Here is an 18871-nt window from a genome sequence, read left to right on the forward strand (position 1 = left end):
TTTTTTTTGTTTAAACAATTTTTATTTTTATTTTACAATTTAAAAAACAAAATATAAAAAAATATAAGAAAAAAACACGTAGTGCCGACACCAGAAATGGAGAAGATGTAACTCATTCTAAAAGCAATAGTGGAACTGATTCAAATGTAATATTCCATTTTTTGTCATATGTTTGTTTAAAGTTTTACTCGAAGTTGTAATTTAAAAAAATCGTTTCCATCATAAAAAACAAAATAAGAAACAAAAAAAAAAAAAAATACACCAAAACCATTTTAAAAATTTGTTATAGATAATCAAAAAATAATAAAACAAAAAATAAAACATAACATTTACATATATTATACATTCAATTATTAACAAATTGTAAATCAATCTAAGCAACAACAAACAAAAAAATTATACAAACTATTATGTAAATGAGAAAAATAAAATAAAAACAAAACCGGAAATGCTACAACATATTATAAAAAATATTACCGAATTTTAATTGATTTTATTTTTTTTTTTTTTTTGGTTACGTGTTTACTCTACATAATTGCAATTGCATTTATAATGTAAAATGCTTATCGTTGAAAATACTTCGTTATCGTTCAAATCCTATTAAGTGTTACGATAATCGTTTTATTTCAACAATATTCGCTAATCTTAACGACTACCATTAACTTTGACGTTGGTTTCTGTTAAACTGTAATATTGTTACGTCTGCCGTTAGAACGCATGTAAGCCTCAAGAAATATTTTTTTTGGTTTTAAACGACTTTCTCCTTTTAAATAATCGCTCTTTGTCGTGACTTTCGTTTACTTCATTATCGTTTACTTGGCGCTCGTTTCGTATTACGTAATAAACCCTAAGTGCTTTTTTTTAGTTTTCGTGGAGCGATGAATTGCTTGAAAGTATCACCTGGTAAATGATTTTAAGTTAATTTTGAAATGCTTTTTTTGTTCAGCAGATATTAAAGTTTAATTTGCACCATTTGGGACAGTACTGAAACGTTAGTTAGTTTTTTACTCGTAATATCTCCACTTTCAGAATTCACAAAAAGCGAAAACTTATACTAAAAACGAAATCATTTTTTGTGTATGCGCCTATACGTGCCACGTAGAATAATTTTTTGTGTCAGAGAAAGCAAGAAAAAGGCCAAAATCGCTGTTTACATATTTTAGTCCAGTTTTTTTTTAGCAGGACTGTATAAAAAGTTTCAATTTTCGTATGTTTCCATACTTCAGTCAGGCTGCTGTTTTCCGTCAATTCCATTATAAACTTTGAACAACATCTTGGAGGTGCTACCACCAAGTATTTATGGCTAAAGTTACAGCACTGTTTCACGGATGCCAATCTGATCATCAGACTCCTTTATTTCATTTATATGTGGTGCTAAGTCTACTGTATATTGTCAAGTCCGATACCCTACGAAGTCGTCAAGAGCAAACTGTTTTTCAAAAATGTAGCTACGTGCAAGCTTATTGCTTTATTCAGCTATTCGATTCATGTGAAAATTTGAAACAAGAAGGTTTGAAAATGCGATCAAAATAAAATTTAACCAAATAGTAATTACATATTAAAGATTTCAAAAGCATGTAAAAGCTTGTTTGCAATCAAAAGATAGAAGTTTTAAAAAACCAAATTGACGTGATTTTATTTATATGATTCGAAAACTTGCGTGAATCGAATAACAAAATAGGGCTTCTAACTTGTCTGTTTTAACCATACCTTTACATATACGTTAGACAAAAAGCCTACTTAAACGTCGCTTAATAAAAATGAAAGAAACCGTCTTTAAATGCAACCCATAAGTCGGCAATGTTTTTTTTTTTCTGAAATTCAAATGAAATGGACCGAAGAATAGAGAAAATTTTGTTGAGTTATGAAACATAGTTTAGTTTAGATAATATAGATAACGTCCAGATGTGATTTGCAACATTAAAGGTAGCGTTTAGATTTGGACTGCTTTTGAGCCAATGCCAACCGATATAGTACCTACTCGTGCAAGGTGGGTGGAGTGAACTCAAAAATACTTTGAGTTTTTTTCAAAATATGATGAAAAATTTTATACTTCATATTGACGATCATATCAAAAATCATATAACAAGTACTTGTTATATGAATTTTGATCATATCCTATCGAAGGCAAGAAATTGGTTTAAGGAGAAACAAATAATAATTTTGAATACTTTCAAACTTTTTCAGCAAAAGCTGATAAGGAAACTTAATATTACTAAGCCTTATAGTGAATGAAGAAGTGAATTTCATCACTTTCCCTTATTAAAGATTTGAGCGAAAATTTGTTTTTCTTTCAGCTGAAGACCAAGATAATCAAAAAAAAAATATTTAGACTATCAGGCGAACAAAAATATTTTGGGTGAAATTTTTTCGCTGGTTTCTTATGACCTTTGCATTTTACGAAAAAAAAAGTTTATATTAAAAGAAGTTAAACGTAAAGATATGTCTTCCTAATCAAGAAGCTACACATTAAACGTTTCGATTTGCTGGCAATGTAGGACGATTTACCAACGGTAATCTACCGCATAAAGTCTTGCTTGAAGAAGAAGCGTTGATACTGGCACAAGCGACCTTGTGCCTTTTGTTTTACATCTAAATCTTGAGGTAGAGCAGAAGAATTAATTTCGATCCACAAGGAATTGGATGCAATTTCATATGCCCTATTCTTTAAACGTCTCACATAGGAGTATTGTCATCAAAAACCTGGCCATAATTATTTTTTGTGGTTTTTGTTATTATTTCTGTTTAAAACGAGTATTCCTACAAGAAAATACAATATAAATCCAGTTTTTGTTATTTTTATGTTTTTACCAAAAACTAAAAAAATTATAAAAAAAATACTCCGCCTGTCCACATTATTTTTCTCAAATTTTTTTCCTCATCCCTAATGCGCAATTCTCAGTTTCTTTTCTCTCTTCCCCAACCTTAATTAAGATCACATTTAAAAATAAAAAACGTTGCATAAAGCAAGGAGTATTTTCTATCAGAAAGTGAAAAACTAATTGACCCTCGATTCTCTAAAGAGCACCCAATTTTTGTTGCATTGTGTTAAAGAATGTATAAACTAACTCATAAGTTTCAATTAATCGCAGAATAACGGGGTATACTAAAACAAAATCATTAAAGTTCAAATAATAACTTACCAAAAATATCAAGTTTTTAGATACTAGTTCTAAGCCCGAATTAAAATAGAAAAAATCATCTAACATTTTTAAAACCTTATTAATATCTTTAATAAATAACTGAAGAAGAATTCTCCATTTAAATTTTTTTAGATTTCTATCACAACACTTCGATAACGCATATAGAATAACACTTACCAAAATACTTCGCATTCATAAAAAAATGAGGTGGATGTAACAGTTAACTTAAAACTCATTTTTTTAACAAGACACGATCGAAAAACAAAAAAATGAGTGCATCATACTGACACACATCGTCGCCTCAATAAAATAATGTCGTATGTTACATTCGGCTACTTTTGGGAAAACGCAATCAAAGTTCAGAATTTTTTTTCTCGAAAACTGTACGGTGAATTTTTTTAAAAATATCATGGTATATACAGAAAACATTTGCCTATTGAATTGCGTTAGAATTATTTCAATATTCCAATCCAGAAACAAATAATAGTCAATTTTGTCCAATATGCCGTTGTCGTATGTAACGTTTTCACAGAAAAAAATTTGTTAGTCAAACACATACGACAAATTCATGACACATACGACAAAAAATAAACAAAGTTTAATCCTACACTTGTTTACGACATACGACATTTTCGATGCGAAAAAAAAGCACATAGAACAAGGTTTTTTCTTTTTAAACGGTTTACGTTAATTTATTATTTTAAAGTAGAGCAACTTAACTCTTAATTCTTAAAATATATTTTTTTTGTTTAAACAAAAGAAAAAAACTTAAAATAAAATTTAATTCACAGAAAAAGTAATATTTTTATGCCATTCCATTGGCATTTTTAGGACATTTTCACGCTTATTATCCAGTCTATCTCGTTGAAGAAGCAATCTTTTTTCTTGAAACTTGGTAGGTCTTAAGGGCACATTATAAAGTTGAAGTTCTAGAAGTTTCAAGAAAAACGAATTCAAAATAGCTTAATTATTAACAGACAAAGACGGTAACGGAGAAGATTTGTACGCGTCTTCTCCGTTACCGCTTTATCTGTGAATAATTTGGCTACGTTAAATTAGTTTTTCGTGAAACTTCTAGAACATCAACTTTATCATGAGCCTTTAACACCTACCAAGTTTCAAGAAAAAAGGTTGCTTCTTCAACGAGATAGACTGAAAACAAAGTCAATGTTTGTGTCTTCTCCGTGTGGAATGGCCGTTCTTAAAATACCTATACTTTTTTTTGTCCAAACAGAAAAAAAACTTAAATCACATTTAATTCATAGAAAAAATAAAACATTTTATGTTATTTTTGAACAATTTTTTGAATTAGAATGGTAGATTCCGATCGTTGGGTTGATTATTTTTAGATGTGGATGGAGTATAGACATAAGAATATCATGTGCAGCTTCATAAAAATTTCGGAGGGCCGAGTTTTCATTTTGATTTTCTAACTGGTACGTGGGATCGCCGTTATCTTCATCGTCTGCTGAAAAGTCCTTGTCACTGGATTCAGAGCACTCATTGGGCGAACCTAATGGATTGACATCGAGGAATTCATCATCCAATATTTCGTTGCTCATGCTAAATAAAATAAAATCATAAAACCACTTTTTAAGCATTTAGTATCAGGGATGGGACTTTTTGAAAAATATGTCGAAGTAGATTTGAATAAATTACGCAGTAGATTCATTTTTATCGCAGTAGATTTTTATATTTGTATCCAATTTCATAAAAATTAACAAAAACTAAACATTTGTTTTTTTTAAGAAAAAATAACAAAAACAGAACAAAACTAAAATGATGAATGCAGTGACTGCATTCAGAAATACGATCAAACAAAAATAATATGGTTATAACATTTTTACATGAGATTCAAGTGGAAATTTTCAACCCGAAACATTTTTGTTCACATAGAATTTAAAAACTAGGTATTGTAAGTTTCCCCCGAGTGGAATTTACATTTTCGGCAAAACTAGTTCCTTGAGCGTCACTAAAATTTTAGTTAGAAAAGACCTGTCGACTACCTCACTCATTACCTGAAAAAAAGTTCCAAATACGGTGAGTTTTCTGAACGTGAACAACTTTCCGCACGGAACTTATAATAGGATAAAAGTTAAATTGAAAAATAGAATTTTTTCGGGTGAAATCTTGTTCACATGAAACTCGCTGATTTATTTTAAAACAAAAAGTGCAGTAGATTTATTTAAAGGCAGTAGATTTGTTTCTTGAAAAAAATGCAGTAGATCTACTGCAATTGCAGCAAAGTCCCATCCCTGTTTAGTATGCATTATCATATTACGCATAAAGCACCTCCGATAAACTTGGCGCAGGTGACTCGTCAGCCCTGCTCGACATCTTGATTGCGACTGAAATAACACTAGTCTGTGTATTTCCTTATGGGACATACGACAAACGTTTACCGAAATTCCAGTAAAATATTGTCGTATGTGTAGCAAAAATAGCACATACTACAATTATTTACCGAACGAAGAAAACACAGATTTTGTATGAAAAAATTGTAGTATGTGATAATTTTTGTCGTATGTGCACGTTTTCAGTGCACTTACGACAAATAGATACTAAAAATGTTTGTAAACCTACACATACGACAAAATGCATACTGATTATCTCGGAAACGAAGACAGATATCGAAAAACGGATTTCACAGAATGAAAGAGAAAAAATCAATTAGCAAAACTGCATTCAAATCTCAAAACCTCAATTTTGCACATACGACAATATTTTATTGAGGCGACGACATGTTTATTTTGCACCCATTTTGCCAAACTTTTTGGTGTCAATTTTGATTTTCAGAAAATCGACTTATGACCAGGTTTTTACTGCAAATACTCCTATGTGCGTCTGTCGGGTTAAAAAGGGCACTGTCGGCGTATAAGACAAGGACCAAATTTGAAAATTCCCTATATAGATGGGACTTCCTTTCACCCAAAAAATATATTTAAAAAAATGATAATGTAAGGTGAGCGCAAGCTGTTTTATAATGTCATATTACGACTGCTCTAGGTTGCTGTTTAGTTTGTTGAAAAAAATCTTTTTCGCTATTCGCGAACTAAATTGAACTAGGTAAATGAACTAAGTTCACTAGTTTACCAAGATGAACTAGTTCGTTCGCGAAATACACAAGCCTATGTGGTGTATCAGCCCATCGACTAAGTTTAACACGCTACAGTGTTTCTAGTCCGTAAATTTATCTTCGGATTAGAATTAAAAAGAACTATACTTTACGTTATATCAACTCGTTTAGAATCTTTATTTGTCTTCGAAAACAACTCCTTTCCTCAAATTCTTAATCAATCATTTTGATTGTTGATTTTTAAAAGCAATTCAAAATGTTTGTATTTCTAAAGAAAATGTATGAAATAATAAAAATTTTTATTTGCTTTGTTGCATAGTTAAAATAAACAGTCTTGTAAGTAAATAATGTTTCAACTAAATAACTTAATTCACTATAAAATAGGTATATCTTCTTTGTAGATTAATCTGGGATTCATGTATTTTTTGTATTCTTTTTTCGACTCTCAAGCAATTCAATTTTCCTGATTAATTCATCAATGTTTATATCTTCAGGTATCATAAAGGACTTCTAAAAAAAATAGGGAGAATATGAATGAAAATTTGCAAAGCATTCCCAAAAATAGATACTAACCTGTCTCGCAATCATATCTTGCATCTTTTTATCAATTGAAACTTTATTATTTTCCATTTCAGCTTCTGACATTAAACGTTTATTGACTAATGTTGTAAACCTGCAAAAAAGAATTATCATGAAAAATGATAAAAAAACAAGTAGGTTCGATTTACATTTGCAATTGATCCAATTCCAGAGTTTCTGCTTCAATTTGTTTTTCCAGATCATTTATATCTGTCTGGATTTTTGTTATGGCAAGACGTTGATCAATTTGTTCTTTTTTCCTTGTGTAATAGAATTCTTTTAAATAATTAATGCTAAGATCGTGTAGTTTTGTTGCCATTTTGAGTTGTATGCATTCGTTTAGTTTGGTCATGCAATCGTCTGGTAAATCGCACAATTCCACGCCGAACATTTTCAGCTGTCGTTCGTATTCTTCGCCTATTAATATATATATATTTTTAATTAATTTAATTGAATTACATTGGATAAATTAGTTTTAATTGAATTCAAGTTGGAGAAAAAGCATCGTGGGCGTCGGGTCTGATTTTATTTAACTTTGAATTTTTTTTCTATTGTTTTTTTTTTGGGAAAACTTACGTAATTTTTTTAACGCACTAACTTCTTCAAATGTGTGTAAGGTATCTGTAATAAATATTTATTTTATTAATTATTTTTAATAAGAAAATTAAAAAAAATTTACCCATATTCTGTTGAAAATTTGTTTGAATTTAATTTTAAAATGTCAATTAGCTGTCATTTTGAATTTGACGCGCTGTCAAATATATCGTAAATGGTATGGTGATATCGTAAGTGGTTTAGAACTTGGATACAATGTAGAGTGACATCTGTTGATCAGAATGCGCTATGATTGAAATGGAAGCATTCAAAACATAATTTATGTATTAAGCCTACTAAATTGGCTCAAAAATTGAAAATTTTCAACACATTTTTGTAAAGTTTTTTTCGGGCTGGAAAATTAAAACAAATGATACAGAAAGCTTATTTTTTGGTCTAAAAAATTATTTTACAAACTAACAGCGCTTTTTTTTGTTTATTATTTTTACTTTGACTCGATGGTATTTTTTCGTAATCATGTTTGCTGTTGACTTTGGAGGCTTCGAATTGTTTTCACGACACATTTGTTATCTCTGGGATACAGGGTAAAACAAAATTCTAGTACTCTCCACAAATATGTCAAAATAAAGGTAGGAATTTAGCTGATGGTTGGAGAAAAAAAAAGTTCAGCTAAAATTTAGCTTGATCTGCGTACTCTAGGCTTTAAGCAATACGCAGCTGAAGCGAAACGAAAAATGTCCAAGTCTCCAAAGTCGACAACGAAAATGCTAACGAAAAAATATCATCCAGCATTCTGTCAAAGTCAAAATAAAAAAATTCCAACAGAAAATAATTTTTAAAACAATAAATGAATTACCTTATGGTGAAAAACCGTTAACACTGCTCTTGGAGTGACAATAAAAAGTAAGTGACAAATGAGTGAAAACTCTCCAATTTCCTTAGAGCTGCGTACTGAAAAAGGAAAAGCAAAACGAAATTTTTCCTTCAAGATTTCGTTATACTATTTTTGCATAGAAATTTTAGATTCGCTTCAGCTGCGTACTAGGCTTAAAAGCTCTCGTAAAAAAAACGACAAACGACAGGTTTTTTGTATAAAAAAAATTTCAAGCCGGTAAATCGACGACGTTCAGGTGTACAAAAACGCTATTCGCAACGTTTTTACTCGTGGCATTCGGTCAATTCACTCACGGCCTAAATTCGCTAAATTTGTATTTTTTTTTAAAATCAAATAAACTGTATGGCAAAGGTGCTTTCACGAACGATTGGTATATAAGTACGGTGACCATCCGTCCCGGTTTACCCGGGACTGTCCCGTATTTCTACAGCTTGGCCCGGGTTTTTATTTAAGAAACCCGGGACGTATAAGTGTCCCGTATTTTGTAATTTGTCCCGTGATTGTCCCGTATTTGAACATTATCTGATTTTTGTATTCAATATTTTAAATACTTTGTAGATACGGAAAACAAGAAAACAGTGTCTGGAAATTAAAATTAAATACGCTGCTGAAGCAAAACGAAAATTTTTCTAAGTCTCCAAAGTCAAAAAACTTTTGCTGCAAGAAAAATTGCCTGGACAAATAAATGGGAGTAACAAACAATTGAAAAATCTCCATATATTCCAGCACAGGTAAGAATTTCGTTACCTAAGCTGCGTATTGTGCCATGAAAAGCAAAATTTTCGTTTGCGATTTCTTTGTGCTGGTTTTGTAAGAACATTTTCGTTTCGCCTCCAGACTAGGTATTAGTTTTTTTAAAATGTTCGTCAATTATTTAGTTCCAGCGTCTGTTTGTCAGGTTGCTACACCAGGTTAAATGTTTTAGAATAAAGAACAACATATGGAAGAGTAAAGAACCCAGATTAGTTTCAAAACTTTTAAGGAAATGTTAAAAGTTGTGTTAAAGATCATACAATTTCAAAATCATTTAAAATAAAATTAAAATGTTAAAAAACAGCTCTCCCGATTTTGATTAAAATAATATTTTCTTAGAAGTTGTTAACAGACATTATTATAAAACCATTTTTTTGATTTCTGATTTCGACTTAAATGATTTCAACAAAAACGCTCCCATAAAATCGTTTAGGCAATCTTGATATCAAAATAATTAAAAAATTATGAAAACTCATTTAAAAAAATTAAATTTTTTATTGAAAAATCAATATTTTCAAAACGATCCAACGAATTTTTATCTGTCCCGGGTTTCGCTTCCAGAAATATCGTCACCGTATATATAAGGGATTGCGAGAAATGGCAAATATATACACACATTACCTAATGAAGAATATCAAGAAAATGATAATTTTAACGACAATTACGAAATACATTCACTTTTAACCTTTATCAGGACGGCCAGAAAAAGGCAAAATAAAATGAAATACAATTTCTGTGTATTAATTTTGTTTACATAATCTAAGATTGTTAATAAGAAAAATCTGCTTTTAATTTTGTTTATGCAGAAAAGTAACTCAAGTGCAATTTTTTTTTTGTATTTAACTTAACAAAATAAAAATATTGCAATTTTGAACAGTTATTTCTGTTTATTTTACATTTGCCAAATATTTCTTAGGAACAAACCTCCCACTAATGTACTTAGAAAAATAAAAAAAAATCATGTGTGTAGTTCTCATGTATGAAACCTTAATCATCATTGCAAAAAAAAAAAAACTAAAAATCTACCTTTTTTTATTCCATCCATCACCTTTAAATAAATATTTTTCTATGAAAACTTATAACAAATTTTATATAATCTGAAAGCGTGTTGTTTCAGCTCAAAATATTTATATTGACCATGTATATACAACATTTACAAAAAGATCTAGAATTTTTTGAACCCAATCACTTTTCATCAAAAAGCAAAAAAAAACTATTTTATTTCTCTTCTAACATCATTAAGTCAATTTTTTAAATGACAACTTTTAATAGAATTTATATCATCTTAAAGCTTATTATTTCACCTTCTATATGACGTTTCAATCATATTTCTACCATGTCTACAAAAAAAGTAAGAATTTTTTAAAGCCAACCATGACGAAATTTCAAACTGAGATTACGGTACTTCCTACAATGGTGGCTGGTGATAAATAGGTTTTTTTGAGGTATTTTTCAAGTTTTTCAATTTAAGATTGTGTAACTTGTAGAGCATGCACCGTTATGTGTGATATATCAAATGAAAGGATTTATTATCAGCATACGTATTAAAGTTAAATTAAATTTTTATGTGCTCTAGAAAAAAAAAATAACGTGTTTAGAAAAAGAACATCTTTTCACAGTTATCTTAGGATTTTGAATATGAAATTAATTGCAATTTTGTACAATTAGAGTTTATTTAATTACCTATAATACAGCATAAATTTCATTTATCTATCTATTAAAACAAAAAAGTTATAATCGATTGATTCTTCCTGTCGCGTTTTCATTTCATCTTGTTTCAAATCACTACGATACTAAAAAAGTTTTCACTTCAAAAATATATAAAAAGTACTTCGTAGATAGCTATTAAAGTCAAAAAAAAAAAAAACAAAGCTGTTGAAATAGTTTCTAAATTGCGGAAATATGAAGGCAACTGATAAATTTCCATCTCAAAAGTTTGATCAGAATATCTACAATAAACTTGCACTTACATATTAATTAAAACTGATATGAACATAAAAATGAGAACAAGAACTTTTACATTTCTATATTTTTTTCTTTTTTTTAAATGCTGTAACAATATAACGTTTTCAACAAAAATTAAGTAATAATTTTTTGTCGTGCTAATATAGTAAATTGCGTTTATTGTTAATTGCTGCTAATTGATTTATTTTGTTACTACATCTCATAATATCCCTACTATACTAAAAAAATACAAAAAAAAGTAGAAAGACAATGATGACGTTGATAAAATCAACACTTACCTGACTGGGAGTTCATTTCCAATTTTAATCGACACGTGTGGTGGGGGACTTACATATGTAGCTAGCTGGTGTCACTTATGAATGGAATAACAAATGTAGTTACTAAAGTACCTACATGCAGGGGCGGATCCAGGATTTTTTTCTGGGGGGGGCACAAGGGACGGATTGGCAACAAAAATCAAAAATAACAGTTAGAAATAAAATGACTACTGACTGACAAGCAGCGAATTTTAACGACGCACAGTGCGGAATTTTGGTCTAAAACCTGGCCAAAAATATTTTGGCACATTTTCCACATCAAATAGGTACCAAATGACAAAAAAGTTATTCGGAAGGAAAAATTTTCATTTTCTTGTTACAGTAAAAGCCACTTAAGTGCTTACCTACTTACCTCCTGATTAGCCGGGAGAAAAAAAAAATATAAAAAATCAGAAAATGCATCATGTACAATCCTGTGCTATATTAAAGACTTAATTTGTTTCATTAAATAGTTCTTGAGAAATTGAGTAGATAAAATTTAGAAAAAAAATGTTTACGTTTTTTAATTGATTTTGTATAAAATTTTGCAATATCATGGACATATTTATACCATTATTTGATGACCTAGTAGTTTTAAGTCAAATACTTAAATCTTCATTCTAATAAATATTGAAGTTCTAAAAGAATAACAAAAAAAAAAAAACTAAAAAATACTTTTTCCCCGGGAAACCCAGTTTTGTTTTTTTTTTATTTGCATTACCTAAAATTTTTTTATATCTCAAGAATATTGTGTTCAAATTGTAGGTCTATTGGAGCCAAATTGACCAAGTTATGGATATTTTAATACTTCGCTTACGAACGTTTTAGTCCAGAGTTCAAAACTTTAAATCGTTCTCCCCACAACTAATGTTTTCAAAGCCGGTGCCCCTCATAACTTCAAAACTAATGCGCCTATTCTTTTGAAATTTGGGACACTATTTTTTTTTACATATTTTTAAAGGGCCCGACCCATAGAATCCGTTGCGTCCGTTGCGTCGAAGTTTTTGACTGACAGCTCGATAAAATACACACGTTTTTATGGGAAGCGACCCATAAGCGACGGATCGGACGGAGACGGACGGATTCGACGGAAGAAGTAGCCCAACTTTCTACTTTTTCATCCGTCGTATCCTTTGACATTGGTTGTCAACAATAGATCAGTTCGATTTTCTGTTTCTGAGTGCACACCGGGGATTTTCAGAACTAAGAACTGTGTTCTTCTCCGATTTTATGAATTGTGAACTTTAATTGTATATTTGTGTAGAAAATGTAATAAAAGTAACATTTAATGATATATCTAATAAATTATATCAATTAAATGCTCACATTCTGTTGTTGAGTTCAATTTAACTATGCCAAAGTCATACCTACAACTCATAATTTGTTATAAAAAATTGTTTTTAACTGAAGAGCAAGTACCTACAAGAAATCTAGTCGTTTTTATTTTATTAAAAAAAAGAACAACAATAATAGTTAAAAATTTCTTGCATCAGAACTTCCTTAGTGCACATTCAGCGATAAAATATAGAACACACCTTGGAATTTGAAGTGAGCTGTCAAAAAGCAATTCGTCATACGACGTATTCTATGGGTCACCCCTTTCTGTCCCATCCTTCAACTTCAACGGATGGATTGACGGAACGGACGCAACGGATCCTACGGGTTGGGGCCTTAAAGGTATCCCTGGAGAAATTTTCTCAATAACATAATGTTTATAAAAATTCTATAAGTAAGGGTCGCTTTTGAGGAGTTTTTTTTTCAAGGGGTCTTTATTTTCGGGGTGCAATATTTTGCAAACTTCTGAAATGCAAGTTTGTTCTACATATCCAGCAGTTCAATAATATATAGGCAATGTTGTGAAGTGTTGCGGTATTTTAAAAACACTAATGTTAAAAAAAAACAACGAAAAAAGTGCACATTTTTTAAGTGTGAACTTCAATTCCTCCGTATGAAAAAATAGAGTTGCATATATATATAATTTTTTTTTAGAATACCATTCATACCTTGATTGTCGATGTCCATATCAAAATTTTTCACCAAAATCACTTTGAAGTTAAAAAAAAACACTTAGAAAATTCACTTTTTTTTTAATCGAAAAAACATTCGTGTTTACCCTTCAACAAATAGTCGTTTATTTATTTGTGAGGTGGAGCTTTTCATGGGAAAGGGATGCAACAAACAATAAAATTCGCATTTTCAGCCAGAAATAGACAAGAGTTTCACCCAAGTTATTTCTGTTATTATTCATATAGTTTAACAACTCTTATAATTTGATGTGCTTTAAGTATGAACCAGTTCTGGGGGGGGGCACGTGCCCCCGTGCCCCCCCCCCCCTGGATCCGCCGGTGCCTACATGCTTCACGTTGTTACTTATGTTGATACTATTTTAATTTAAAAAAGGTATATAGGTACAATTGGATGATTGACATTAGTTAAATCAGGTTTGTATAAAAGCTAGTACCAACTATAAATTTTACAAAATCGCCAACACTATTGTGTCTGATTTTAACCCATATATTGTCATGATATACGATTATGCCATTAAATGACTTAATTTCGGCAAAATGGGTCCCTGTTGTCATAATATCATTATGATAAATATTGATAAGTATTTGCTTATCAAACATTAAAAAAAAAATATTTTCCCACATGAAGGCCATCTGGACCAGTAATTATTTATTAATAAACACGAATATACAGGGTGTCCCACAGTCACCGCCCCAAATGAAAACCATAGATTCCTGAGGTCATTTTAAGTCGAAAAACTTAAGAGGCAATTTTCTCGTTTTCGTCCCGTTTTCGAGTTACCACGGTTTTTATGATTTTTGCTCTCTTGTCCTTTAACTGGCCTTATCTTTGCCAAACTACGTTTGATTTGAAAGATTTTTTTTACAACCAATCAAGAATTCATTACAGTTTAAGTTTGTCTCAAAACTTTTTTTTCTGCGGATAACCGTTTCTCCGCCATTTTGCATCAAACACAATTTTCTTCGTTTTTTAAGTTGTTGTTTACACTTTCATATCAATTAAGTAAAAAAAACACGTTAATAAGTATTAATTTTTTGTGCTTTTTATTAAAGCCCAGTTTATTTCCATAAAAAAAAAAATAAGTTTTATTTCATAAAAAAGGCTACTGAAAGTAATAAAAAAAAAAAATAAACAAACTGAGTGAATAAAAAAAAAATTATTTTTAAATAAAAAATAATTTAAATGAATTAAAACTTTTTCTGAGCTTTGTCTATTTGTTCTTTTCTTAACCACAATAGCTCAGAAAAAGTTTTTAATTCATTTAAATTAATTTTTTATTTAAAAATTATTTTTTTTTATTCACTCAGTTTGTTTATTTTTTTTTAATTACTTTCAGTAGCCTTTTTATGAAATGAAACTTATTTTTTTTTATGGAAATTAACTGGGCTTTAATAAAAAGCCCAAAAAATTAATACTTATTAACGTTTTTTTTTTACTTAATTGATATGAAAGTGTAAACAACAACTTAAAAAACGAAGAAAATTGTGTTTGATGCAAAATGGCGGAGAAACGGTTATCCGCAGAAAAAAAAGTTTTGAGACAAACTTAAACTGTAATGAATTCTTGATTGGTTGTAAAAAAAATCTTTCAAATCAAACGTAGTTTGGCAAAGATAAGGCCAGTTAAAGGACAAGAGAGCAAAAATCATAAAAACCGTGGTAACTCGAAAACGGGACGAAAACGAGAAAATTACCTCTGAAGTTTTTCGACTTAAAATGACCTCAGGAATCTATGGTTTTCATTTGGGGCGGTGACTGTGGGACACCCTGTATGTATGACAGTAGTACTCCAAGCGTAATCGTTTGTGCAATGGACTGTTTTGCTTTAAGTTATGGGTAAAAAAACAAATTCAGCCTTTACAATTTTGAATTTTTTACAGTGGTACTGCCACTTACCAAGTAGCTGACAAAGCCTACGAGTCATTGTCAAGAAGACATTTTGTACTCGGGAAAATTGTAAATCCCCTTCATTCCTGCAAACTAATTTAGAGCACAAAATAATGGTTGAAGGTTGTTGTCCATTAGGTTTTGGTTCTTATTCGTGAATCCATCGTGCCAAAAATGTAGCACATAATTGTTTTTAATGGGTTAACAATTATATACAACTAAGAAATTCACATTTAGAAACTTATAGCCTATAATTTTTACAGTCAATGAATGGTCAACAAAAGTCAAATTGTTTCACCTACAAATCAGTGATTAAATGATTTTTATTGGGGATTAACTTAAAGGGTCACTGTGGTGTATGTGTAACTTTTTTTTTTAAATTCAAATATCGTAACGTTAAATGAACATTGTTCCATTATTTGAGAAGTTAATCACTTGATTTACATTATTTAACCAACCCAGGAACCAGATCATGAATTATGGGCCCGAATAAAGCTTAATTACTCGGGCGAAGCTTAAGCCCGAAACCTTCTCGTGGAACTGAAAGGAGTAAGCAAAGTTCATATACACATATATGAGCACTTTTGACTAACGCTTCTCGGAGTTGAAATTTTCAACGCCAATGAAATTGAAAAGGATGGTATTCATTTAATTCATTAAGCATATTTTTTTAGTTCTTTTATCTTGAAAAGAGTTTGAAATTATTCTTAAGTTATACATATACAAAATGTAGAATTTTTCGACTCTGTTATCCTGGACCGATTACATCGAAAAACCAATAAACTTATAAAAAAATTTGGGTACCTACATTAAAGTTGAAGCTTGAACCCAGAGAAAAAGGTGCGTTCAAAATTCAAATGTTTATTTTTTCTTAAGAAACTAATTAATTCAATAATTTGTTGTAAAAGAATAAAATGTTTTTTATCAATCAATATTATCATATCATAAACCCATGAAACTAAATATTAATTATGCATTATTAGTGTGATACAAATTGTTTAATCAAATCGGCTGATAATAAACAAATTTTTTATTAAGATGTTTTTATAAATAATTTCTGATATGATTATTTTGAGACTTTGTATTTTTTTAAAAATGTGTTTAATAAAAAAAAAAATATTTAAAAAAAAATTTAATACAAGATCAAGTCTAAGATATAATAAGATATAATCCAAATAGGCAATCTGCAATGTATGTATGTATGAATGGAAATTTCCTAAGCTTTCTAAGAAACTTATGATTCATCCTTAAAATTTAAACGTAAAAACATTGCGTACTGATAGTTTCAATTAAGCAAAAAAAAAAAATGGAAAGTTTTTTTTAAGCCAAAAATCAGATTTATTTGACGTATTTCAAACCCATTTGAATAAATAAATTTGTTTGAGTTTAAACTCACATAAAAATTTTAGGTAAAATTCATTGATAAATTTTGTTATGTAATATTAATTAGGCACACCTCACAGCATTTTCACAATTGAAATGTTTAACCTTAATTATTGTTTGTGATAATAGGTGTGCTTTTGTTTTTAGCCTGGTTAAGATTGGTAGAACAAAACGTATGTATTAGGGTTAGGTCTTCGATAAAAGGCATGATTACACTGGTCTGCAAAATTTAACTTTTTTTCTCCTTCAAAGATTAGACTTTCTTGAATCTAAATCTGGTTTCAGAAAAATTCTATCAGGTACCATTTTTGTAAAAATGATTTTTGAAAAATGTGAGTGGTTTCTAAAAAATCACCCTTTTAGATTTATTTGAACTCCTGCAAAATTAAAACTATTTGTAGCATTGAGCTCAAATTTGGAAGACTTATTCCTCATAATATGGCCTATCGATTGACACCAAATATGTCCTTTTACATTAATGTTTACTCATATTTTAAAATACTGATTTCTAAAAAAAAGCAGAAATATCGAAATCCTTTACTTTTTAGTAAATCCAACATGAACAAAAACACATTAATTAAGGAAAATGTAAAATATCAACGCCCATTATATTTAAAAAGTCAAATATGTAAAGAAAACCATAATAAAATACATGAAATAAAATTTGTACGTGTTTTGTAATTTTTATATACTAAATATCTATTTAGAAATATCTTATTTGTAATAAACCATTCGATAAACTGCCTTGTAAAGCTTCAAATTTGTTTCTCCTAGAAACTAAAGTATACTTTTCTTATAATTATATCACGTGAGGATTTTAAGATATTCGCATTAAAGTATCACAAAATCAAGTTTTTTCTTAGAAAATCTCAATAAAAACTACTATATCTCACAAACCAGAGCTGACCGAAATTTTTTGAGCTCGGATTCAATATCAGCACACTAAAGTCCATTAGAAAAGTATATTTTTGTTCTAGGGAGAAAGATATATGTATTAATTTTAAAAAGATCAGTTTTTTTTATGATAAGATATGCCAAACCTACTAAACTTACTTAAATTAAGATATCTCGGAGAAGAAAAGAGATATTGAGAAGATTGAAACTGAATTTGAAAGAAAAAAATAAGTTCTTTTATAAACCGTAACAATTTTAATTGAAAAATATTACATTATGCCAAAATATTTCTTCGAAAACAGCAAAAAAATGGGTGTTTGAGATCAATTCTGACTTCGGATTCGGAATCAGCATACAAAAATCCTTTAGAAAAATATAGTTTTATTTAAAGGAGGATTTCCTTGCAGACCAGTGTTATCAAACAAATTAGTAGGCGGTTAAATTTTTATAACAAATTACCAATAAGAGTACAAGCAAGATGGCCCTAGAACAGTGCATATGATTGGCCTCGGATAAAGAAAAATTCAAACCAAAAAAGCTTGACAACATTTTTTGACGTCAATCAGGTAAATCTCATTCCCAGATTCAATAAGAAATTTTTTTAGTTTGAAAATCTTCCATCATTAAATCCAAGCATAGCACAGGAAATGTTGTATGTATAAAAAAAATACCAATGACAAGCTTTGCGTTTTCATACAGTTCATTGAAAACCTTGCCTTTTTTAAATAATTTATTGACAATTTTTCAAAAAATATGTCTATCGTAGAACAAACATTAACACCTTCAAAGAGTAAAGTGGGGAAAGTTCTAGTAGTGGGTGATTCCGTAAACGCAATTACATAGTAGGTACAATAGCCTCGTTCCATTGGAGGTGGTAGTTTACTCAACAAAACATACTAAATCATTGACCAAATGGTGGAAGAATCTGACTTTTAAAACTATATTGCTGCTTATTGTACTACCAATATCTACAGGCGAAAAAATGTTGTGTAGATTTTACCTACTAACCCATGTGGAAAACTAATCATGAAAAAGTGACGTTAACAAATCCGATGGACAAAAATAGTGCACACATTTTTAGTATTAAATTTTGGTACAAACAGAGGGTCGCTATTTAAATTTTTGATTAATCTCTCAGCTTTCATAAAAAAACACTTAACACTTATACTTTAAAATATAAATATTAAAAAAAAAAAATTGGTTTTAACGTAAAAATAATAAAACCCGTGCTTTTTCTAATATATACTCAGTCAGTAGCTAATCATTTTTAGTTTTATTAAAAAATAACTATGCAAAAAATGAGAAGGAACCTACTGAGTTATGTAAAAAAAAAACTGGGCTAAAATTAGTATCTAAATATTCCAAACTAAAAAAACAACAAAAGCATTCATTGAAAATAGGTCGCTAATCTAAACGAC

The 18871-nt window shown here is 29.6% G+C and overlaps 1 protein-coding gene across 1 annotated transcript; it reads right to left on the reverse strand.

Moving 5' to 3' along the window:
- Positions 1 to 6501: 6501 nt before the first annotated feature.
- Positions 6502 to 7569, reverse strand: LOC129910852 (augmin complex subunit wac). The gene is made up of 5 exons (XM_055988440.1): positions 7478 to 7569; positions 7375 to 7419; positions 6948 to 7215; positions 6793 to 6892; positions 6502 to 6729 (listed from the first exon to the last, which is right to left on the reverse strand). Exons 1-5 carry the CDS (start codon positions 7479 to 7481, stop codon positions 6634 to 6636), a joined length of 513 nt encoding a protein of 170 aa, XP_055844415.1. The 5' UTR covers positions 7482 to 7569; the 3' UTR covers positions 6502 to 6633.
- Positions 7570 to 18871: the final 11302 nt, after the last annotated feature.

This window comes from Episyrphus balteatus, chromosome 2 (assembly GCF_945859705.1).
Source record: "Episyrphus balteatus chromosome 2, idEpiBalt1.1, whole genome shotgun sequence".
Lineage (NCBI taxonomy): Eukaryota > Metazoa > Arthropoda > Insecta > Diptera > Syrphidae > Episyrphus > Episyrphus balteatus.

What these genes read in the sequence shown, in the direction of transcription:
- LOC129910852 (XM_055988440.1), bottom strand. An exon ending in GAATTGGATCAATTGCAAAT is followed by an intron (nt 6,893 to 6,947) that starts GTAAATCGAACC and finishes TCTTTTTTGCAG; the next exon opens with GTTTACAACATTAGTCAATA. An exon ending in AAGATATGATTGCGAGACAG is followed by an intron (nt 6,730 to 6,792) that starts GTTAGTATCTAT and finishes TATTTTTTTTAG; the next exon opens with AAGTCCTTTATGATACCTGA.